Source organism: Hoplias malabaricus, chromosome 3 (genome assembly GCF_029633855.1).
Source record: "Hoplias malabaricus isolate fHopMal1 chromosome 3, fHopMal1.hap1, whole genome shotgun sequence".
Classification (NCBI taxonomy): Eukaryota; Metazoa; Chordata; class Actinopteri; order Characiformes; family Erythrinidae; genus Hoplias; species Hoplias malabaricus.
The window spans coordinates 64,144,593-64,171,086 of record NC_089802.1 but is presented as its reverse complement, the minus strand read 5'-3'; the positions used below and the strand labels follow the sequence as shown (position 1 = coordinate 64,171,086).

At 36.5% G+C, this 26,494-nt stretch overlaps 1 protein-coding gene across 1 annotated transcript in view; it reads left to right on the top strand.

The window, feature by feature from the left end:
• The window catches only part of LOC136692860 (protocadherin-9), a 403,319-nt gene that overhangs the window by 239,257 nt on the left and 137,568 nt on the right, over positions 1 to 26,494 (top strand). The window contains exon 4 of the mRNA XM_066666571.1: positions 15,078 to 15,279. Within this exon, the coding sequence (XP_066522668.1) occupies positions 15,078 to 15,279 (202 nt within the window). The remainder of the gene's footprint in view (positions 1 to 15,077; positions 15,280 to 26,494) is intronic.

Sequence of the window (26,494 nt, the reverse complement as noted above, 5' to 3'; positions counted from 1 at the left end):
CAGGGCTAGCAGGAAACACGCATGAGACACCAACAACAACATTAATTAAGAGGGGCTGTTTAGACATCATGGACATGCAGTGTCAGTAGAGTTTTCACAGAAAAGCACATGGTAGAACCAATGTTTATAGATTTAAGTATAAAGATTGCAGCATTCAATGTGAATGTTGCAATATTTATCCATCACAAGGCCATATACTGGGGAACGGCTGTTCTTTCTGGTTGGTTTAGGTTCAGAAACTCAGGGACTTTTATGGTGGAATAAGGGGGTATATCAAGTTTTGTAGATATTTTGGCCTGTGTTTATTTCATGTAGTTAGCACTCTCCCAAATTTAGAGTCAGTTACGCGTCAAGTAATCTGAAACAGCAAATATAAGTTAATTTTACACACTTATGGTAATTAAAATTGTGAGCATTGCCTTTAAACTTTAAAACAGCACAAACGACATATTTTCAGTTTGATTATTTTACACAATATTTCAAAATGTTTGTCTAATATAGCACACATTCATATTACAAAGCAATAAAAGGGTCCCTCTGTAAAAATTCCATGTGCATTTCTCCATCTCTTTACTCTGCAGCATTTTAGGCTCAGAAAAGTGTGTTTGCTGCAAAGTAATTGCATTTGGAAACTTGCAGAATCCATACATAATGGCTGAGTCTTATATTTTCCTAAAGAGATCAGTTTAAAAAAAAAAAGGTTTTGCCATATTGGACCAGCATATCTATGGCAGCAAAAATGCTAACAAGAAACACTCCTCTGCCTGTAGTGTACCATCATGCATCCAGACAGATGAGCAGTTGGCATGGATACACACACACAAACACACACCCACCCTTCACACACTTGTAGGTAAAGCATCCAGTGAGCTGGTTTGGCTGTAATAGCTGACTGCGTAACTGCTAGTGTGTGGCTAATGCTTTGTGGCAGAGCAGTAGAGAGTTTTAGAGGCTCACGTGCTAACTCACTACTTCAATACTGAACCTAACCTGCTAGAGAGAGAGAGAGAGAGAGAGAGAGAGAGAGAAACACATGAACTTAAGAGATAGCATTAGACAGAGAGAGTGAGAAAGGATTTGCAGAACTAATATCAGCAAAACAGGAGAAAAGAAAGATACAGCAAGAGAGGAATGGATGAATAGTTATAAATGTGACCTTGGCAGTCATTCAGCAGCAGAGCATCTGGAACTTGGACATGAAACACACACTCATATTCCACGGAACTCCAAAACAGCAGGAACTGGAATTCAAATTAGATGTGCTGGCATTCTCAACAATGAATGGATGCTGATTATTCTCTTTAGTGTTATCTTTTCTGAAGGAGTTTGATGACTTTGGATGAAAGTTGTGCAGAATTCCAACACCCATGATGACAAATCCACCAGGTGGAGAATAATATAGTTAATTCACCAAAATGAAACAAGTATAACTAAAACCCAGCAGTAGGATTACAGCATAGCAAAAAAAATCACCATTTATAGACCATCATGCCTTCTGCTAGCAATGCACTACACTAAAGTTTAGTTTAGTGACTAAACAATTAAACTCAGGGCCAATGGGAGAGCAACATTAAAATCAACACAGCAAATTCGCCAGTGCTAAATCAACACAAATTTAACGCTAATAATGTTGATTTAACACTGGTAAATCTGCTGTGAACCAATAGACAGTGTAGTCAGAGAAGAGAAAGAGTGGAATTCAGGACAGGAGAGCTGGTGTGAGTGTGTCACATGAGAAAAATGTGAGCAATTTAGATTAATTAATTAATTCATTCATTCATTATCTGTAAGCGCTTATCCAGTTCAGGGTCGCGGTGGGTCCAGAGCCTACCTGGAATCATTGAGCGCAAGGCGGGAATACACCCTGGAGGGGGCGCCAGTCCTTCACAGGGCAACACAGACAATCACACATTCACTCATTTACTTTAATTTAAAACTATTTTTCAGCAAATATAAGTGTTTTTAAAAAATAAAATAAGTGTTTTTATGACAAATTCCTCCCACAGTAGTACCTACATTTTTTGTTATTTGGGTATATATAAAATGAACAGGCTAAAATGAGAGCTGTCTATATCAACAGTTCTCTAATTGTTTTTTGCATATAAATCGACTTTGAATATCCTGAAAAGCACTATGTAAGTAACTATTTATTTATTTATTATCAATCAATAAATCAATCAATCTCTAAACCAATTAGAGAACTGTTGATAGAGCATACAGACAGCTCTCCTCTTAGCCTGTTCATTTTATCTGTTATTAAGGCTAAATCAGATCATTTTAGGAAAAACTATATGATTTTCAGCTTATCAAGACAAACCTTTAAAAAAATGCAACAATAAAAACAATGACATTTTACTCTTACATTTACTGGTGCTAGGAAATCAATCTTGGAGAGCTTGAGCACCCGTAAAAGGGGCTATACACACCTATGATTTCAAAACAAACGTGCTTCAAACTGATTGCCATGAACTTGTCTTAACCACAAGACCATAAGAATCAGCAGACACCCCGAATATAAAACATGTCTAAAAATTTGCCAATTGTGTAAGACCTTGAGTTTTTCTGTAAACAAACTGCAGTCCGACTCATACTAACTGCAAGTGGTTATTGCCAATAAACAGAAAGTGGTACTTGTTTCTGCTACCTAGCTGATGATGTTCAGTAAATCCTGATAAATATAACAGCCCATGAGGAAACACTATTACATCTAAAATATGTCTTTTATTTTTCAAGGCTAAAAACTTTAGGGCCTGAACAATCGCCTACAAGAAATATTGTGCATTTCAGTCCTGTATAGTCGCCATGGATTGTATCAGCCTTAGCACTGTTAGCTTTGGGGTTTTCTCATTAGTCTTAAAATGCAATCGTTACATTTACACTACTCTGTTTTTTTCTGGTGTTTGTGGGTGTGGGTGTGTGTTTGTGTTAGTGTTTTAGTCGCCATAATGATCTCTTCGTTCCTCATTACAGCTGGATATCTTGACCCTCTTTCCCTTGGTCATGCCAAAAACTCTTAAACCTCCTCCTTTCCGTCAGAAGGATTTATGGCCTAAAACAAGAAATGAGTTTGACATAACATCACAGTTTCCCTCTGGAACAGAAAATGCACTCAAAACATCCCCCCGCATCATCACAGACCTCTCTCACTCACACAAAAACACACAAACGCACACACATGTGCACTCCCTTCCACACACACACACACACACACACATCCTCCTAAAAAAAAACAACTTTGATGGCTTTAAATGATGCTTTCTCCATGACATGGCTCTAAAATGCCAAAGTCAAGAATAAAACATGAACAGCATCCAGAATGAAACCTCAACTGCAACCAGATATTCTTTTAAGAAGGTTCTGGGGTTGGTTCTAGGCAGGTTGTATATGTGGGTCTATGTTTTAGGAACAGGCAAAAATAAAGCAATAGTTTAGACATATCGTCTAATGAATGATTTCTAATATTGTAAGCTGCATCACATTTTTATACACTGTGTATTTTCCTCACTGACAAGCACTGCCAAAGGAAAGAGACACTTTGGAGCAGTCATATATCAGCTAGTGGTTGTGAAAATTCCCCCAGGCACTGGGCTAAGGGGCAGTGGAACTGTGTTCTCTGGAGAGTTGGGAAACAATCCATTGCCTATGGGATGTGTTGCCGTGGCATTTGTGATTTAGAAATAATACTCCAATAACACTACCTGACTTTGCTAAGGTTAAGGTGGCTATATGCAGTCAGATCCTCACAGCAGCCTGTGGTAAATGCAGTTATGTCGTTTTAGCATATGTTCATTTAAAAGCAATGTTAAGAATTTACATCAAACACTATTATCCTGGTATGCTAGTCTCTCTCTCTCTCTCTCTCTCTCTCTCTCTCTCTCTTTAGACAGCATATAATTCCAAATATGAACCTTAACAAGGTTATCGCTCTATTCCTGTTACATAGGTAGGTAATATTGACTTACATTTACAGTTTCGGATTACCTAAAGTGGAAATGTCTCCAAATTCAGCAGATGGCTTATTGCAAGAAAGTAAACGCATACCATTCCACATTAAAAGACATAGTGCTACTGAATGTAAACAAACCAGAGAGAACAGCATTTCCCTACAATTTTAGACATCCTCTTTAATCTATTTTTCATATATGCTGAAATAATTCTGGTGTGGTTTGAGCTTTTAGTTGTAGCAAGATGCACTAACATTGGTCACCAACAGGACGTGAATGGCTTTGTTCAAATGGACCACTCTGTCTTCTCTACAGGCTCCGCTTATACAGACACCTCAATAAAGCAAGATATATCTCTCTTATATACAGACTCAGGAACAATGATGGGTAAAAAGTAGATTGTGTGTGTGTGTGTGTGTGAATGAGAAAGAGAAATAGAGAGAGTGAGAGTGTGTCTTGCCATCTCCTTCCAGCAGTTATTTTAGCAGATAGGTTTACCTATTCATTTTTACACTCACTATGTGTATTGCTTTCTCTCTCTCTCTCTCTCTCTCTCTCTCTCTCTCTCTCTCTCTCTCTCTTTTTTTCTCACACACACACACACACACACACAGGTAAGAAGTGCATTTAAATGACAGGATTTTCCATCACAACTGGGCTATCTGAGCTCCATTACTGTGGAGGGAATGGACAGGGCGTTTAAATCGACCGGCCGTGTGTAGCAGCATAATTCACATAGAGAGCGATATAACACCACATTACTTTTTAGCATGACACTGTAGTACATTTCATCACACTAACTGATTTTACAATAACACCCTCATCACATGACCACAGCCCTCTACTGTGATTGGATCCCTGATACAAATGTATTTTCAGATTGCTTTTAAGCTTTCTGTATAAACAGGTGTGTGCCAATGTGATGACACAAGCATAATACAAAAATGAGGACACACACATGCACCCACACACACTCGCACAATAATAGACATGCATACATTACCAGGTATTATTTTACCAAAGGGCATGTGTAGGGATTCATGACACCTACCTAAGCCTACACAGAGACTGCATTAACCATTTATGAAACCTTACTCCAAGAAGCCACCATCATACCACTTCCTCATCATCATCATCATCATCTTTCAACTGCTCTTCTAGGGGTCATCAAATCAGATCACTACAATTCACATATTCAACATGGCACTGGTTCGGTGCCTTATGCCTTTCCTGATGCAACCCCTCCCATTTTTCCAGGCTTTGACTGGCACTTTGAGCACACCAGCACAAACACCCCAGGGGCCACACTCAAGTATGGGCAGTTGTGGACTTATGTTTAGGACTGGAAGATCACTGGTTTGATTCCCACAACTGGCAGAACAGCTCTGTCACATGTAACTCTGTCCATGGTGCCTGCTGATCCAGGTGTGTGTGTGCCCCTAGTGCACTACCCTCCCCCAAAAGTTACATAATTCAGTTTCTACAGTGCTAAGCCTGGAATAGGAATGAAAAGTAGCTTTGTTGCAATTTAATCTAGACCTTTATCCAGCCAAAGCTTTTTCATTCCAGTCCTTTTAATCATTAATGCTTTGATTAAACAACGGGAACTTACTCATTGAGAACAGTTTAATTGCAGCCTCATTCCTTAAGTCTGTTTGGTTTTCCTAAATACAGATGATGACATTTCTGTAGAGAACAGCAAAGGTGTTTAGAACAGGAAAACACTTTTTTTTTTCTTTTTTTATAGCTATTCTAAGATTGAGTTAAAATGACCATACAAACCAACTGCAACTAATGATAACTAACAATAAATTGATCACCCAAAACTTAAAATGACATCCTTGGCTCTACAAACACTGTTCATTTTATCAGCTCCACATACTGTACAGGTACCCTGGGCAGTCCTGCACTGACAGACTGTTGTCCATCTGTTCATCTGTATACATTGTTAGCCCCTTTTCACCCTGTTCTTCCATGGGCAGGACCACCACAGAGTAGGTATTATTTGGGTGGTCGGTCACCGTCAGCCCTACATTGATACCAATGTTCTAGTGGATAGATTGTATTGTCCTTGTACAAGTGGATCAGACACAGCAGTATCACTGCTGGACTGAAAATAGTCCAAAAGCCGTAAGCTTTCTGTGGGCAGTGACCAGAGGACACTGATTATCACAAACTGTGCAGCATCATATGAGGTACTCTTTCTGAACAATGAGGTAGATGTCGAATACTGTGGCCAGTGAACAGGCATAGTGTTTGTTTATATATATATATATATATATATATATATATATATATATATAAACAAAAAATAACTGGCTAGCATAAAATACTAGCTCCATATTATACTCAGTATCAGATCAGTGTCCTTATTAAATCTTGACAACTGTCACATGATTTCAGCTATATGAGTGAGTGTGAAAACAGTTGTTTCAGTGTGTGTGTGTGTGTGTGTGTGAGAGAGAGAGATTCAGAACACTGTTGTTTCTAGTGGGAAAAGCTTTTACTCGAGGCTGTCTCTTCTCTCTCTCTCTCTCTCTCTCTCTCTCTTTCTCTCTCTTTCTCTTCAAAGAAAATCTTTATTTGAAAACAGTTAACATTGTCTTAACATTTAATAATACACTGACCAGTTGAATTGGTTGGAAAATACTTTGAAGAGTCTGTGTGAAGGTCTTTGTCATCCTTCTGCTTGAATTCTTTTCTCGCGATTAGTCTAATGATCCATTCAGCTCATAAGTATTTAATTTTCCCCCCTTTCTTTTACTGGAACACTTCAGTAGATATTTGAGCTTGATACATTTTTGTGATCAAATGCAATAAAAACTGCTGGCAAAGTGAATTGGCTCTTCGTTACACAGTATAACATATCTTAATATCTTCTTATCATGCATCTGTTATTTGTGTTATCAAAACAACATCTATGATATTTGATTATATTTGTTGGAAGGATATTGCAGTAGTCCATTGGTGAACATTATTAAAAGTACATGGCAATACATTATACACTGACTATTCACTTTATTTGATCTCCCTGCTATTCAGTTTATGGCCAATTTATGAGCTGCACCTCCCTCAGATGTGTATTATATATGTGTAAAATTTCTTACTGTTGGTGCATAATTCATCATCTTCCTGTTGTTTATCATTGGTCAGTCCTAATAAAATAAATTATAAACTACCTGTTATACTTTTAGTAGCAGACGGATCACAACACAGTAAGGCTCTCCTAGGACTATATTTAGTACAGAGGTGCTCTTGGGTGTAGATGTTTGTACACATCAGTATCAGTGCAAGTTTGGGACTAGTCCGCCACCCAACAATAACCACATGTCTACACAATTTATGGTGGTAAACATTGTGGGTGAGATCTTCCCCACTAGTGGAAATAAGCAGAGATTTTCTTGTCACATTGTTTGTGAATGGGGAGAGTTTAGATGACTGTTAGCTAAGTGCACCCCCTGGGAGAAGTGCAAAAAAAAAAAAGAAATAGGTAGAAGCACAAAGAGAGCGAGAGAGAGAGTCATTCTGCCTCAGAGTTATCCCACAGCATCCCCAGAGGTATAGCAGTTAATTTGTCCGTCATATGGCTCAGCACTCAACAAGCAAGGCTTATCCACACAGGAAAAATGCTGCACCTTCTGAAAATAAGCATTTTATTTTTCTCAATGTAAAGCTACAATGTAAATTATGAAATTGGTAAAAAGCTAGGATGCTAGGAAGACAACACCAGAATGGAAAGTAGGACAGGATGCTAGAGTGTTTCCAAACAATGTTCAACACACCCTTTTTCTGCCTCAACAAAATAAAGTACTTCCTGTGGGTCCATGTGGTTTAAAACTGTACACAAAACAATGTTTAATATCAAATATGTCAGATAAGCTACAGTGTGTGTAAAACTATCCACCTGATTCGCTAAGCATTAAGTTGTATGCACATGTATGCTACACTTATATGTGCCAATTTCAGACCAGAAGTGCCGTGATGTGCAAGGCATTTGGAAGGAGTCTGGTTATTTCACATTGGATGCTGCACATGCACGTTGCAAAGCTAAAGTGGCTTCCCATGATAATACCATGTACGAAAATCTTTATTATTTATATATTTTTAATAAACTTTATGTAGACTATAGCAGGCTGTTGGCTTTGTTTCTTGTACAAGGGCTGGGTATGAACTTTCGAAATGCTGTTGCTACAATTTAAAATATAGCTGTTTGCTTACATGTTTATTGGTCTAGATTGTACATTTAACAAGCTTACTGACTTCTGTACTGTTTCTACAGAGAGACAGCTAGATTGCTGCATGGCAGGTGTAGAAAACAAATCCAAATGTATATCCAAATAAATAACCTGAAATAGTGAAAATAATCAAATATTGCTTACTTATGGAGCAGTAGAAATAGGACAATATTCTCACCACGGTTGGTCATTCACAAAGTTTGGAGTTCTCTCTGTTGCTTAAAATACTCCTGATGCCATTTCTCTGTTATGAGCAAAGAGAGAAAGTGTAGCATATAGGACCGAGACACGTTTTTTTTTACCTATATACAGACAATGGGGCTTCATAAACACATTAGACAAGGTTCAAGCATGGCAATGCTGAGAAAACATCCTCTAACTTTAAAAAAAAATATTTTTGATTGAAAGTGTGAAAGTCAACTTTAAAGGATAGTGGAAAATAATTCAAGCTGTTTTGTGTGCCTTGAGTTCAGGTTCTCTATTTAGATTTTAATTAACTTGACTGAAATCTGTACAACTGAGGAGCTCAATCCATCTACAGGGAGAGATATTCCTCTACAGAGAGAGCTGGAGAAGAAGTGAGTGTTCACAGCTTGGTCCTTCTTGTAGAGGAAGCTCAGTGCTAAGACAGCTCCATTTTCCAAAAAAGAAGGTCTAGAAGAATCTTCTCAGTTTCTCAGCTGAGCCAAGACCTCCAGGCAGCATCAAAGTCATGTGTTTCATGAGTGGCAAAGTTCTCTGACACTTACATTGTGTGTTGTAACTCAGGCAAACAACTTGCTGTTTGGTTAGCATCAGCTCTAATGCCCGGCCTGTGTGGTCCTGTTAGAAAATGAAAACAAGCCGCTAATGAGGGTTGACAAGCATGATGAGGGAGGATAGCACAAAAACTGGCAGTGGGGATAGCTTAAGCTGGTTTTATGCTAATACTGCTGTGAATGACTGCCAGGCAAACATACACACACACACACACACACACACACACAGACACACACACACACACAAATAAATACATAAACACAAGTGTTAGCTAGCCTGTTGACATTTAGCTGGGATACACATCAGTTTCCTTTCAACAGCTTGAACATTTGACTGGATATCATACCCCTTCACTGAAATTGTGTTGATGTGTGAGCTGTAATGCAATGAATGCGAATGACATCTCATACATACCACCCTTCTGTTTTCTACTTAAAAGGAAAATTTCTCCAATTTGTCCAAGATTTCTGCATAATTAAACGTCTAAGGTTCAGACAAATTCATTTGTTGGTGAAAGATGTGAAACGTTCTATGGAAACTCATTAAATCAGAACTATTCACAGCGATGGTCGTACGAAACAGCCGCCCAAACTTTCAGTGCCTCTTAAAGCTCCCTCACATGCCATTATTATGCTAAATGCTTACAAATAATGCCTAAAACATATTGACATTTATTTCTTTACTTACTTACTTTAAAAAATTTACCTCTATTGAGCCATTATTAACATCACATAAAAAAAACACAAATCCATGTACATGTTTATCAGATACTCGATACTTTCACCATCACAGTGAAGAAATCCTAATCGGTAAATGTCTCTGCACTTAATTATCTTGCATAACACTACTCCAAAAGATTTGTTTTCTTTGCTGCAAAACATTACAATTTATAGAATTTCCCTGTTGTGATGTGGTAAGTCATAGGAGGCTATGCCTTACAGAAAATACATTTTGATGCTTATATAAATGGCCGCAAGATAAAAATTGCTGTAAATACCACTTACTAAGCTCAGATTTAGCAGATTGATTATTATCAACAAGGGAGTGCAATTTGCAATAAAATAATGCTTTGCCTCAATGCATCATGTCTTTGGGACAGATTGGGACAGAAATCATGTCACAGCGTTTTGTGGCATTACTCTATAATCAGATGAATCTTCATTCTCAACTCAACATTATTTATAGAGCACTTTAAAAACAACGACAGCTGAAACAAGGTGCTGTAAATAGATAATTATAATAAAGAGTAATAAATAAAACAAATAAAAAAAAGTAAAAAATGATAAAACAAAAGCAAAAATCTCAAGATGGGTTGAAAGCCAAGAAATAAAAATTGGTTTTAAAAATCAATAGTCAGAAAGCCTGCCTAATATATAATGGTAGGTTATTCCACAATTTCAGTGCCGCAACTGAAGAGGCTCTATCCCCTCTGAGCTTAAGTTTCGATGGTGGCACCTTCAGGAGCAGCTGATCAGCTGACCTAAGTCACCGAGCAGAGACGTGGGGATGTAGCAGCACAGCGAAGTAAAGTGGGGCGAGTCCATTTAAAAATTTAAAAACAAATAAAAGAATCTTAAAATGTACTCTAAAATACACAGGCAGCCAATGGAGGGAGGCCAGAATGGGAGTTATATGCTCCCTCTTATGCGATCCCGTTAAAAGTCAGGCAGCAGCATTTTGTACTAATTGGAGACATTTGAGGGAGGTCTGGCTGACTCCAAAATAGAGTTCATTGCAGTAATCCAGCTGGGAATTGATGAAGGCATGGATTACTGTTTGAAAATGCTCATGTGCAAGAAATGGCTTCACCTTTGCCAGCTGCCTCAGGTGGAAATCGCTGGATTGACTACTGTGCCGATTTGGAGGTCCAATTTAAAATTTAAAATAAACTTTCATTAATTCATCGTCTGTACCTGCTTATCCAGTTCAGGATCACAGTGGGTCTGGAGCCTTCCAGAATCAATGGGCTCAAGGCAGGGACACACCTTGCATGTGGCATGACATATTCACACCTATGGACAAGTTTGCATGGCCAACCACCTACCAGTATTTGTTTTTGGACTGTGGGAGCAAACACTTCAGAAGAACTATCATCAGTGATCATTATAGGCATATGGTCTTGGGAGTATTCACAAAATTGTTGTCACTGAACAGAGTCTGCTATCTGAATTCAAGATATGAAATATGTGAATTCAGTTCTAAACTGCTAACACATTCTCTGAGTCTCTGAGCTTTTTTTTCATATGCTTCATAAGACAGTAGAAATGCTTCAGAGAGTTTTCTGTGCTATTGATTAAACGGGCCATCCAGATTGTTATCAGTGCAAAAGTCAACATCTCTCATGGTGTGGGGGTGCATTAGTGACCATGGCATGGGTGACTTGCATATGTAAGGATTTCCATTAACGTGGAGGTAAACATTGAGTTCTTAGGGAGATATATTTATAAAATACAATCTAGTTGTTCAGTGAAAACACTAGAATTATTGTTAGAATTAACAAATGACAAATTTTTTTATTGCATTATAAACAATATCCTTTTTTTCTGTACCTAGTGTTTAAAACAATAATACATGTTGGTACAGGTTCTTCCTAATCAGCCCACAATGTCCATTCATATTTTAATTCTTTTAAGAAAAAAACAAGTGTGTTGTAAGTATTGCTCTTAAACTGAATGAACGTGGTTGAAGTTGATTATACGCTGAGTGTGTGTGGTGATTTATGTGTTCAGAGGTTAGTGTGTGTGTGTGTGTGTGTGTGTGTGTGTGCGCAACGTCAGGACCTTTCTGGGTACAATCCATGAGGCCCGTTTCAAGCACAGCGACACTCACTTGCGTTTCAGTTTCTCACTTTGCTCTAATTGAATGTCACTTGCTTTCTGAAATGCTGTAAGTTCTGTAATCAGGTCATTTGCATTGCGCAGAGATGGGCTGACCTTTTGCTTTTGCCAATAATTACAGCAGAGATCATGTCAGAGTGGCTCTGAGGCAGAGCAGCGAGATGCTGCAGGAAAAGGTTAGGGCTGAGCTTATTTCTAGAGCTCCTGAAATGATGAAATGTCATTAGAGTTTCCTGAAGAATGGCTGGACTCAGAAGGATATGTGGAATTATTTCAGTTAAAGACGTGATCTGGGACTTGATCTGACTTTAGAGTGTAGGGGAGATCTCAGTGGGAGGAGTCTCATTGAGAGCAAGAACACATGGCAGTGTGTTGTGGTTATGTCTATAGACTTGACTGTGGAAAGTGGTAATGCTGTTGTTGTTGTTGTATCACTGATGCAAACTCACTACGTGTAGTAGAATGGTTTAACTTGGTCGTCTAATGCAGAGGACCACTAAGATCCCTCAAGGCAAAAAAAAAAAAAGACAAAAGAGGACTTCACTGCAAGACAATAGAAACCATTTAGAAACACAGCTGTGTGTTTTTGTGTTTGGTGTCATTGACACATTTAACATTAACTTTATTCATTCAGTCATTCATTATCTGTAACAGCTCATTTGAAGTACATTTAGTTACATATGTTTTTATTTGTTATCATTTTATTTCAGTTCTCTTATTATTATTATTTTTTTAATTCTTATTGTTATTATATTTAGATGCATAACCCCTCATGAAATTAGCTTATAATCCAGTCACTCATTTACTCACTAACTGTGATGAAGTCACAGCCACTGTTGACCTATCACCAGGAATGCTGGACATGAAAAACCTTCCTGCAAAGGAACGTTAAAAATAATCACAATGTAGGAACATGGAAATGTGAGTTCTTACCTCTGGCTCCAGAACTCACTTCATGCAATCCTGTAAAGTAAGAGAACGTTACTTAAGCAATGTTACACTCAAGGTTCATGCTATAATGTGAGATATTGACACTGGTGTGCTGTGGTAGAGCAGTACACCAGTGCCTACATCTCACATTATGGAACAAACCTCGAGTGACTTATTGCAATTATTAACTATTAATAATCTATTATATAATGTAATAAACTATTAAATATAAATAGGTTTAAAGGTAAAAAAGAAAATATACACAATTTGTTTGTTACTTTACATAAATAAAATAATCCCTTTTCAATAAACTCTGGATCCTGCACCTAAGTTCTCTCCAGAGAGCCGGTCTGCATTTATGCCAGATTTGATGGGAACCAAGGCTGCATTATTCAGAGCTGCTCGTGGTCTAAATCAGGACAGAGTTAAATGCATAGAGGCAATAAAATGTCATGGTTTAACTATTGTTTATGAACCTAGTGATATATCATACACTAAACGATGACAAGTTTTGTCTGTTTAAGTTAAAAGTGTGTATTTTGAAGTATGGCTCCAGAGCTGTCCTGCTGAGCTGCCGAACAAGAGCAACGGAATAAAAACAAAGACTCCAGCTGAACACACTGAAACCAAACATACATAGCATTTTATTTATTTATTTATTTTTTAATTATTATTATTATTGTTTCCATTTTCTTGTTTACAAATCAGAACTGTTTACATTACATTATTTACATGTTCAAAATAAGGTGTAGCCCTAGTTTTGGCTGACTGAACCTCTTGTTTTCCCCCTCTTTTGTATAGTTCTTCTATTCTCATATTTATTGCCTTACATCTGTAAATAGCACTAGTGGTTTGGAGCATTTTCAATTAAATGTCTACATTGAAACTTATTTGGAGGCTATTCCATCATCCACTGTCTTGAACACACCCTTCAAGTCCACTGTCTCCACACAAACCACAGCCATATTTAACAAAATTCTCAACAAGTGCTTTGCATTAACAATACCATATTTTCTTGCTAACACAACCATTGGTATTATAAGCAGTATTACTACTATTACTACTACTATTACTAGCATATCACTTCTTAGTTGTTAGTCTTGTGTATTATTCCAGATTGTTGTCAGATTGTCCCCAGGTAGAATATACACTATATTTACATGTCCGTCTGCTTTTTAGGTGTGACTCATAATGGTGTTAAGTTTTAAATGAACAAGTGTACATGTTTAAAAGTGCCATCCAAGACTCAACATGCTCATCAGCCAATTGCAAAGCAACCAAAGGAAATCAAAGTATGAAAAATCAAAGCTGGAATTCCAGCTCTAATGCCAGTGTTAAATTAACGGTCCTTCCCCAGACACAGCATGTGGTTATCATGTTACAAAACACTTTTTTGGCCTATAATCACCACCTTGTCTTGTTTTGAGAAGGCAGAAATATCTTAATTGATTTGTGTAGAAAATTGTGGTGTAGTGCTATAGTGAGTAATGTCTCACACAGAGTGATTTTATTTACACTACAGAGTTGTGTTTAACACACTTTTTCACACTGTTCCTGTGTTCTTCTCCATTCACACCTCAGCTGGAGAGCATGCTGCCACTTTACTATAGTTATGCATGTGTTTACCCTGGTGCCATGGTGATTCTGTGCCAGGATCAAACCAATTCTACCATGTTTATCCTAATCGATTCAGATGGTTGAAGCATAGGCTCCAGTCTAAGACATAAATAGACTAAATTAGCAACATCACAGACTAATTTTTCTTAATTATGACTGATTAATTTAGTTACTTTGCTGATTGTTGGCAGACCTCATTTAATTCTCCTTAAGCCTTAAAGTATTGTATATTATAATTTGACATTTGAAATATTACATATCTTTATTTGTCATCCCCATTGTCATAGCCATCATCAATAACACAATAATAATAATAATAATAATAATAATAATAAGAAAATATATTTGTTAATGAATAAAATTATAATATGAATAATGATAATTGTGGATCTATATACAGATATACAGGTGCATGAATGAATGGAGCTGGGTTAAAGAGAGAGCAGTACAACAAATTTAGTAAAGTGGCAAATGTTGCTTTATAGGTAAATGTTTACATATAAAAACATGGTTCTTAATGAGAGGTAAATATTTACAACATAGCTTGCTTGGTCCTTAATGAGTGTGTATGTATATAATACACATGAGTATTATCCTAATACCTATTTTTTCAAGACCTATAAATTATTCAGCAACTTTGCCCTTGGGATCCAAGGGGTGTATAAGTTGTAGAACTCTTGTGGATAAGTTAAGGAAAGCTAATGAGGGGGAGGAGCATGTTAATAATGAACTTGGTCTCTCTTTGTTTATTACAGTCCCAGCGGCGTGTGACTTTTCACCTGCCGGACGGCTCTCAGGAGAGCTGCAGTGACAGTGGTTTGGGGGAACATGAGCCAGTGGGCGGCGGCCCTCTACTGACACACCCACTTCCTCTGGTCCAGCCACAGGATGACTTCTACGAGCAGGCCTCTCCAGACAAGAGGACCGAAGCCGACGGCAACTCTGACCCCAACTCAGGTCAGTCAGCTCTATAGACTTTTTATTTCCACTTAGCAGGGGGCTGGATGCAGTGGTTTGATGAGGTGGGTGTATGATGAAGCCTTTGGAGGTGCAACATTATCAGTGGTTTGGGGAGCACCCCCTCCATGAGGTATTAGAATGATAAAATATTATGAAAGAAGAAGAAGCAATGATATGTAGGTGGAAAATATCCTTTAATGGATGGTTAACTTGAGCTGGAAGTGGAAATTGTCCTCTGTCTTTAAGACTTGCAGTTGTAGCTGAGATTATTAAGAAACGATTAGTCTTATTTAAACACATTTAGTCTATTTAGCTCCCAGGTGATGATAAAGTCAACACACAATGCTGCTTCACCACAGTGTGCACCAAATATAAACCAGAATTGTATGTTTATGTAAAGATGTAAATGTAAAATATTTTCTTTAATATAATGACAGCTAGCAATGTATCTAATGGTAATATAAACTGAATCTGAATGATCACTAGATTAGGAACACACCTACCTTGTTTCGGCACTCATTGTCCATTTTATCAGCTCCAAGCACTTTGTAGTGCACCTGTTTTTCTCTATACTTTCTTATCCTCATTTCACCCTGCTGTTCAATGGTCAGGATCACCATAGCACCATCACAAAGCAGGTATGATTTAGGTGATGTATCATTCTCAGTGCTGCACTGACACAGACGTGGTGGTGATGCATTAGTATGTGTTGTGCTGTTATGAGTGGATTGGACACAACAGTGCTGCTTGAGTTTTTAGAGCCCTCAATGTCACTGTTAGACTCAGAATCTAACAACCAGAATTCCCAGCCATCAGCTTCCTGGGTCCACACACGTATGCCACAAACCATAACCATTAATGTGATTTTTTTTTTGTTTATGTGATTTGTAGGTGGAAAGGTAAAGCATATCCTCAAATGTGTTTATCTTGGGAAAAGATAACCAGCAATCAAAACCCAGTAACAAGTCAGCAACCCAAGAACTGTCTGTGCTGAATGAGTACTGAAGCAAGAAATTATTGTTAATAATTCTGATGGAGGCTGCATTTTTCCATCAGTTTAACAAAATCTCTAAAAATGGAGGGAAAGCAGGAAAAAACGATGGATTATTGTGCTGTGTATTTCCTCTTGGTTGCAGTCTGTCTGGAGCATGTGTTTATTGTGTTTCTGTCCATTGAGCCGCTCTCAGGAGCCATGCTAAAAAAGAAAAAAAAAAAAAAAAAACTAGTCTCTGATTGGCTCAGAGTGTGTCAATGTGTGCCAGATCGTGTGGTACTGACTGATTCAGAGACACGGTCTAAATCCTCCAATCTTTAGCAGCTCCCGCACACCTGCTTTGTCTCAGCCTGATGAATAAATGAAATCCAATAACACAGGAGGGAAAGAGAAAGGAATGAGCTGGAGAGAGAACCAGGGAAGGAAAAAGGAAGGGAGAGGGGGAGTTCTGAGTGAGAGGCATGAAAATTGTGCTTTGTAATGTGTGCCATATTTATAATATGTGCAGTAATTATTTGTTGTCGGTTGCACTATGGCAAATAAGAAACTGTATGTTGTCTCTACATATATGCACACCGTGTTGCTGTGTTGTTTCTAATATATGAATACACTGTAAGCCCAAAAGTTTGTAAAGATCCCTTATAAGGGTGCATTCAGCTGCTTTAGGGTGCACCCAGTGTGGACAAAGATGTGAATGCACAGCTTGTATAATCTCCATAGAAAAGCAACAAATTAAATAGGATGTTCTAGATCAGCTGCACATGTGCATAAGGTCACCATACCCAATGTCAAACATTACAGTGACATTTACATTTAAGGTTAATGGCTTTTACATGACATATGATGGTATAAAGCCCCTGAGTATTGGGCTTTGGGATAGTACTGGGTGATATGATGGGAAATCAATATTACAATTAACTGAACATTTTACCTTGATTACATATCATAAACAGTAATTTTGTTTGCCTTTATAGTTCACTGACAAGACTTGTACTGTGAATATGATTAAGTATTAAAGCTGAGTAATGCCATGTTTTTTCCCAATTTTGCTGGGAGCTTGTCAGGTTCTCGCTCTTTTTTTGTGCCATGTGCTGTTCATATTTAGTGATGTGTGTATCTCAAGTGTTGAAATACTGTAGGAGGTGGAACTGCTGTGTTCTCTGGTGTGATGATGCTTTATCCAATGCCTGTGGGCTGAGTTGGAGTATATGTTCAACATCTGATGGCTAGTGGGAATTTTTCTTTTATTCTCTAATATTGTATTGTGTTATTTCAATTATATTTAAACTGTCGCTTTAACAAAAACGGTAACATGGTAACATCAATTTTGCCTTTGTTTTAAAGTACTCAAATACACACTTGAGTTGCATGAACAGGTGAAAAGATTTTGTGCAGAAAGCCTTTGATGAGTCAGTCACTGAACACAATCTTCAAACAAAGGATAACAGTCTTAACAGTGGTCTAGGTCAGGCTGAGAAATTATACAGAATCTTGAGTACTTTTCATTTCTTTTGTCGTAACTTTTTCAAAATTCGGAATGTTCTTTGTTGTTTATTTCCAGACTTGTATACAATCTTTAGTTTTAGAGTTTTAAAGCATGTTGCTTGTCTTTTTCTTAGCATTGTAACATCCAACACAGGACACACATTTTCAAATCTCTTACTCTGTAGTAGCCTTTAGTTTGTGCTTATTCTTAAGTTGTCAGAACAATTCCTTTCATCACCAGGATCTATATTAGTGTTGTCAAAATGAATGCTGTCAATGCTACTAATATAAATATAATTCCATTGTATTTATATTACATTGATTAGTTAATTTTACGTTTAAATATCTATTATTAAAAGCTTCAGTTTTAAGAAGGGACAGAGCAATTAATCCTGATGTATTACAGCAAATAATGCAATTAATGACTTATTTTGGTTTAGCGATTAACAGCTAATATATATAGCTTTTATTCATTTATTTAAGTAACTTAGTTCTGTTTCTAAACCTTCACTGCATTTTCAAACAAGCGTACTTTGGAAGGAGAAGTGAAAACCTGGCAACAACTCGCATCTCCAGTCTAGAGAGGGTGTTTAGTCGTCTTGAACAAAGGCAGTCTGAAGTAAAGTTGAGGTTAATACAAGTGTCGTGTTATTAATTCAGAGCTTGTTTTCTTCATGAAATGTTGGTAGGGATAGAGAGGTATGTGAATTTATGCACTATCAACCAATTACACTTCTCTCCTGCCGCTCTGTCCCTGGAGCAGTTTTGGTCTCAACACCTATTTAATTTATTTGAAGATGATTTCCCTGCTGGGGTGTCACGTACCAATATATATATATATATATATATATATATATATATATATATATATATATATATATATATATATATATATATATATATATATATCTCAAAATGAGAATGAGAAATGAGAATGCTTTACCCTATGCTACTCACAATTCGGACCTGAACAATCAACTGTTTTGCCAGAGGTCTCAGCTATGTGTGAGTGAAAGTTTACTTAATATGGGCTCCATAGGTGGGATTGGGTTTCATTCAGATTTGATGACATCATGACATCATTAATAACGATTAAAATATTTCATATTTCAGAACATTGATTCTGATTCCCAAACTGGGAATCTTTAACACATTCTCTATGAGAAACTACTTAATATGAAATTCCCTATCACTCTATATTCATTCATTGTCTGTAACTGCCTATCCAGTTCAGGGTTCTGGTGTGTCCAGAGCCTACCCAGAATCACTGGGCACCAGGCCGGAACACACCCTGGAGGAGGTGCCCATCCTTTGCAAGGTGACACACACTCTCACTTTCACTCACACACTCATACCTATGGACAGTTTTGAGTTGCCAATCCACTTACTGATTATGTGTTTTGGACCGTGGGCAGAAACCAAAGCAGGGGAGGAAACCCCTCTGGACATGGAGAGAAAACACCAAACTCCTCAGAGACAGTCACTTAGAGCGGGGCTGGAAACCACAATCCTGAGCTGTGTGACAGTGATACGACCTGTTGCACCACTGTGCCACCCTTTCACTTTAAAATATGTTAAAAAAGAGTTGTTAGTGTGGCTCAATTTCTAATTTAATACTAGTGTTTTTGTGTTTTTTTCTTCATAATTCATCAGGCAAAAGCTGAGCGTCCGGGCCAGCCGAGGCCAGCCCACTGCCCCATAGACCCCCAGAGAGGCTGAGCGTCCGATGGGCGGGACAAAACCCAGCATTTATCCAATGACTCGTCTCGTTTCACTACACTTCGCTGCTTCGCTATTGAACTCTGTGGAGGCTCAGCGTCCGCACTGTTTAAATCACTGTGAATCTACGCAAATGATTGAGAGGAAAGCCGCGTTTTTACCGGTGATAAGAAGCTGATTCTGAACAAAAGATAATCGCGTTGTAGTGCATATTTATACAATGACAAAGTACACACAAACTATATATTTGATCACTTGTTTTTTGACATTTTAGGGGAAGCTGAGCTTCCCTTGCAGTCTTAGAGCAACCGCCACTGCTCCAAACTGTTTCCCTCACAACTCTTCAATCTCTCTCAGGATTCACATCTGCTGGAAGCAGACATTTAGGACATTTTTGTCAAATGGCACAATTTCTTAAGCGTTTCATTTAATTATTTATTTTTTTTATTAAAAACCAACTTCAGAAGACTTGAAATGCAATGACATTTGTTCAATTACTTTGACATGGCCAATAAGATATTTAGTATTTATATTTAATTATGGATCTAATAGTCCACATAGAGTAATTTTCAAAATTAAAAACTGGGTGGAAAAATCCTAGCTAATTTTTGGGCCCTACTTTTATTAAAAGGGGAAACAATCTGCTGATGTTATTAGACAGTCTTAAATCTAGATTTTGAAAACATTTTTAATGCTTAATGGCTACTGTGGCTGACAATACTTAAATGTGGTTTTGAAGCATTCAGCTGTGGCACATGGGAAAAATGGCCCCGCTAAAACAAACCAGAGCATCTTTCATAATATATTTCTTTTTTTTTTTCAAACAGAGCTTTTATTAAAGTAAAATTAAAGTAAGACAGTATTAAAATAATGTCTATGATTGTGGAAAAACAGTTGTAAGCGCCACATATTTTAAGGTGGAACGGTATGTTTGAAGGAAATTAACGACTTGTTTGTGCATAGCTGAAATTTAACTTGTCTGTATGTTTACTCTGAAATACCACATAAACTCATTTGTAACTTTAGATGTTTAGTTTTGTAGCACTTCCATAATGCAGTTAGCCATCTCCCAAGTTTGGAGACATTTCCACCTTATGTTATCAGAGAGAGAGAGAAACTAGCATACCGGACAGAGTCATTTTGTATATTTTTTTTATATATACAGCACTGTGCAGAAGTCTAAATAAAATAATTAAATATATTTAAACTGATGCCTTCTCAGTAAGTGTGGTGCTTGTATAAAGTTATATATAATCACAGTAAATAAAAAATTAATATTATAAAACAAATAAGAAATATGATTTTTATTTCTATAAAGTAGTAGGTGTGAGTGAGATTGATGTATTTTCAGATTCTCCTTGATTGCATGAATTTGTTAAATCAACAGCACACATTTAAAATCATTATTTATTAACCCGTAAAACTAGGTATTGGGTGATAACCTCAAATAATATGGACTGCCACGAGGAGAGATTTGGAAAAAGTTAAACCAACACATTCACACAGAATATCGCACTTACTGGAATAATGTTATTTGGTTTAATTCTAATGTTGGCATTATTTGTTGTTTGTTTTGAGGAAATAAACACACTGCTCAGATAAATAGCTTTTTAAATCTCATAATCTCTAGTCCCAAAAACTTTTCCACTCTACTATATGTAACACTTTTTATGAAAACTATGTATAAACTATGCCTTTAAAAAACTAAACAAAAGTTAGCAATGTTAGCATTTTTTAAAAAAGTCCTCTAATATTTCTAAAAAATATAAAAAATAAAAAAATAAGCTCAGAAATACATTTTAAAGAAAAAATAACATTGAATTTATTTATATTTGATTAGTTTATTTGGTTCTTTTATCAACACTTACTTAAAATACACAAAGCTCATTAATATTTCTTATGAATTTTGAGGCTATTTTAGGTATTTTGAGCTGTCCTCCACTTGTATGAATACTTCACAGTAGAAGCTGGATTATTGTAGATAGGTTTTAATTAAGTTCAGTCCAAAGGTTATTATTCTGAGCTCAGGTACAGATTTTGGATGCTAAGTTCTGTGTCTTGAAACACCAATCTAACTCCTTCCAAAAGTATCGGATGGTGCTCCTTCATTCCTAAGAACAATTCCACTGCCCCAAAGACCAATGCTGGGAGGGGGCTTATACCCTACACCTCTCTAGCTAATGACTATTACTGAATGTGGTGATTTCTGACACATGTACTGTAGCTCTTGCAGAGTGTCACATTTTACTGAACATAGTTTTATATGGAGATCATACAAAAGAATGAAATTCTCTCATCAGAGGAGTTGTCTGGATACTTTTGGATATATGATGTGCATATATGTTTTGATTTGAGGCATTTCATATTTGTGTATCAGTAATGAATAGTTATCATAGCCATTCAATTATAGGGAAAACACCAGCAATATGAATATATTTGAATATAAATGCCCACATCTTTGTATATTATGTCTTATAATTATTGACGCATACTCTTCTATGTGGGAGATACTCCGGAACGTTTCTTACCGCTGTGTTAAAAGTGGAATATGGAACAGCGGGGCATGGCTCAAGTGTCTCCTTTTAATTTGATGAGAGACGGTGGGAGAGTCATTTGCATAAGGTTGGTGATAATTGCTCTTTTTAATGGAATTGATGGTGGTGTACACACCAATTATGTACAAGCTCTTAAGCCTGGTAATTAATTAGCACACAAACCCAGCGGTGCCATGGAGACCAGAGCTTAATCAAATATTGTACACACTCAGAGAGGCCGTAGTGGACCCACATGGAAGCTTCGATTAGAGGTCACTGTCAGACAGGATGACCGAATCAGATTTGGTTTCTTTTCCATTAGGGTGCTTTTAGAGCCGCTAACAGGGGCACCCAAGCATAATATACATGTCAATTTATGATTAAAAAAACAAATATTTGGCTAAAAACCTCATTTTAAGATTTCCCCAAACTCTGTAATGTAGTTGACTACCAAATACTAGGGTTTACACCAATATATGCTTTATACTTATTTTCTTTATAAGCCTGATTGCATCTTCTACTGATTTTGTGCTATACCCCACCTATATTAACTCTTTTACAATATCCCTCACATCACATCAGTAAACATAATCCACAAGCTGCAAATCATTATGCATATTGAATAATTCTCATTGCTTAATTATCATTTTATATCATTATTTACAGCAATCCTTTTTTTTTTTTCTAATTTAGGACATTACTAGCTAAGACATGTAGACATGTCTGGAATTTGCTAAAAACAATGAAACTGATTTTCTTTCCCCATTAGCCACCACTTATAAATGAGTTTTGCTATTTAATAGTGTAGTATATAACACACTGTGTAACACATACTTATATTTCCACACTGCAGATTTGTGTGTATCTGGGCAGGAACACCAAGTTTTATTATACATATGTGTCCTTGGGAAAGATGTTGCATTGAGGACTGACAACTGCAGTGCTGTTGTATAATGAGTAGCTTTTTTTTCACTTTTATAGAACTTGATTGATCCTTTCTGCATCCAATGCCTTCTACCCATTCACTACTTCAAAAAAGGCCTGTAAATCAGGCCTATATGCTGCCCCAACTCCTCATCCTAGATGTGAGGTGTAGAAAATAGAGGTATTCTGTCCAACAGCTCTGCAGGAAGAGTGATGTATGGTATATTAACAGATGAATAAATTTATAATTCTGTATCTGTTTAAAAGACATGCTGACATTCTTTCAGTGAACTGAAGATAAAGTAATATTCAAATCCATCTTGGACTACTACATTAAAGTTATTATATCCCCAACATATAACTTAAACCTGTAATGCCATTATTGTTTAAAGTGTGACAAATGTTACACAATGTTAAGGGAATGAAAGCTGCTAATTTAAAGTATTGCTCTTCTGTTCCTTTTTATTAAAGCTTATCTCTAAGCTCACACAATGTATTTAATAATGGTCATTCATAGTTCAAAACATCAGGTATAAAAATAAAATAATAATAATAAATTAAAAATCATGATGAGGTATTTAAAATCATATATATATATAATAACATTTAAATTATGTATAGACTATATATACACACACACTATACAGTACCCTCATTCTTCCGTCATTGATGACGTAGTCACAAGGAACTAAGCTTCTAACCACAGGTCTGAAGCTGTAGTTCCAACTACACAACTTAACGACAGTGTTTGCGAACGTTCGGTGGAACTACGGTTTTGAGAAACTCATGTGTCGTTTAATGATGGTTCGGACTACGCAAGTTACCAACATAGTTACCTCAATAGTTCCAATGACTGTTTTGAGAAACACTTGCATCACAACTGCATTGTTCCAACTATGGAAGTTAGCAACTATGATTTTGGGAAACGCACCCCAGATCGATTTCTTTATTAGTTTTCAAAGTAAGATTTGTACTCACTGCCGTAAGAAGAGACCCCGTTCAGCAGCATCACGTCCATCAGGTCTGACCGAGGTGAGGAAGGAGCAGAGTTAATATATAATCCACTTTCATGTTAGAAAATAATTAAGCATATAAAAAGGTCCATCTTTGCTCAGATAGGCTGTCAAAGTGCTGCCACAAAGTTTATTTCTCTGAAGTTAAATACTGAAGGAGCCTTTGAAGTCTGGCTGCAGAGTCGAAGTAGCTTTCAGTTATTAACTGAACCTAGTTAAATTATTTAATCAGACCATATACAGCAGCCACATTGGTTCGCCTTAAAAGAGACATGTCGAGTGTCCTCACTTTGATTAGTAGTAATTAACAGTTAGGTGGTTAGACTGAAATATCCTAAGGGTCAAATTAAAGTAAACGTAACTCTGGGGCACAGCCTACATTTACAGCTTCACATTATTATATATATATATATATATATATATATATATATATATATATATATATATATATATATATATATATATATATATATATATATATATATATAAGTATGTTCTTTTAGTAAAGTGTGGTTCTATATGCAATCTTGAAGAAACCTTTGCATAACTAAAGGGTTCTTTGATGTATAATGTGCTATAGATTCTATGTAGAATGCTTCTATATGGCAACAAAAACAGTTCTTCTACTGTAACAAACTTGACATAGTAACAATAGAAGAATCCTTTTTGCTGCCATATAGAAGCATTTTCTGAAAAGTGGTGTATATATATAGTGGTGTGTGTGTATATATATAGCATATTATCCATCAGTCTGAAAAACACTTTTACAAGCCAAAGCACACTTTAATCATGTAAGCGTTTCTTAAAGTGTTCATGATTCTATAAACAATTGGTTCATTTAATAATGAAACCTTTTAGAACCAAAAGTGAGGCCTGATCCTTAGCTCACATCACTGTGTGTAAGATGCGTTCTTCCTGTGTCTGCGAGGGCTTCTTCCCAAAATCCAAAATCCCATGTTGGTAGGGGAACTGGTTTTGTGAGTACTCTACAGGAGTGTCTGGGTGAGTGTGTGTTGCCCTGTGATGGACTGTTACACTGCCAAGTGTGTGTTCTGCCCTTGTGCCTGATGATTCTGGGAAAGCATTGCAAACTTACAAAATATCAATAAATGAACAAATGAAATGCTGTGCAAGTGATGTGAAGCCATGCCTTTTGTCAGGATTTTGGTTACACTATTAGAAAAAAATGTCCACTAGTACAGACAGTACACACAGTACATCTGTAAATGTCCCTCAAAGGTCCATTAGGGGTCTTAGAGTCCAGCTGTAGAGCTTGATGGTCCATTACGTTCTCTTCTCCAGAAGAAATTTTGAAAACGTGTACGTTTTCCTGAACTATTTTAAATAGAAAATTAAATGTGGACTTGAATGTATGCTGTCCATTCAATACAAGAATTTACAAAATAAAATATATGATAAGGCAAGTTTAATTATATAGTGGCTTTCATATAGTATAGTCATTTCTAATGCCTTACAAATGAGAAAATACAAAAATAACAATAATAGTAAGACAAACTGAAATAAGCATGATTACAAATGATCCAAACAAAGAAAAATATTTTTTGGGACATTGGAATATTCCTGAGATCTACCACCCCAGAAATAATTTGCAAGGATAGTTACAATTTTATGAGATTTAAAAAAGTAAATCAATTACATTAAACCCTTTACAGGCCATTAACATAAAATTTGTATTTTACAATTATATTCCCAAAGTAAAGGGACTAACATGTACATACAGGGAATAACAATGTAACATTGATGGTCCCACCACAGTGAGAGTGAAAGGTACCATCACAGTGATTTTTTTATTCAGCACAGATCATAAGGATTGATTAACAGCTTATAGCTTGGTATAGCTTTGAAGTAAGATATTATTCATCTACAGCTGATATTCACTTGGTGAAAGCAGTAATTTTTAATGCTTTCCCTCATCCAGGGTGCTGGAAATTACTTAAGCCAATATTTTCTAAACTTATTTTTCTAAACTCAAATTCCTGAAGGTTCTATAATTTGCTAGAACTGGGTATCCTAAAAACTGATGAAAAGCTTATAGATGCTCTTTATTTAGGGTGTAGGGGAACTCCAAAGTATAATATATTTCTTTTATTATTTAATTAACCATCCTTTTAATTGTGATTATCCTTGTAAAAGATTTACTAAAGTGCTTGACCTCAGGAATTTTCTAATAATTTTCATAATCTCATAATCATGTTTATTTATATTAATTTTTAATTATTTAAATCAATTTTCATTATGCCTTTCCATCTATTGCACTATTATAAAGGAACACTATGTCATGTGTTTATATTAACATTGCAGTTTCCAAATCATTGTGATACTCCACGGACCTTTAATAGAGTGAATATAGCCTCTGTCATTGATATTCTGGGCTCAGCACTGGATGGGCTAGGAAACAAAACACTTTCTGTCTCCGTTCCCATTGATTATAGTACAGTTCTGTAAAAAATATTTACACTAAGGGAAGCTCCCGGAGTAAGAAATAGCAAACTAACAAAAAAAATCTTACCTTTTAACTTTGT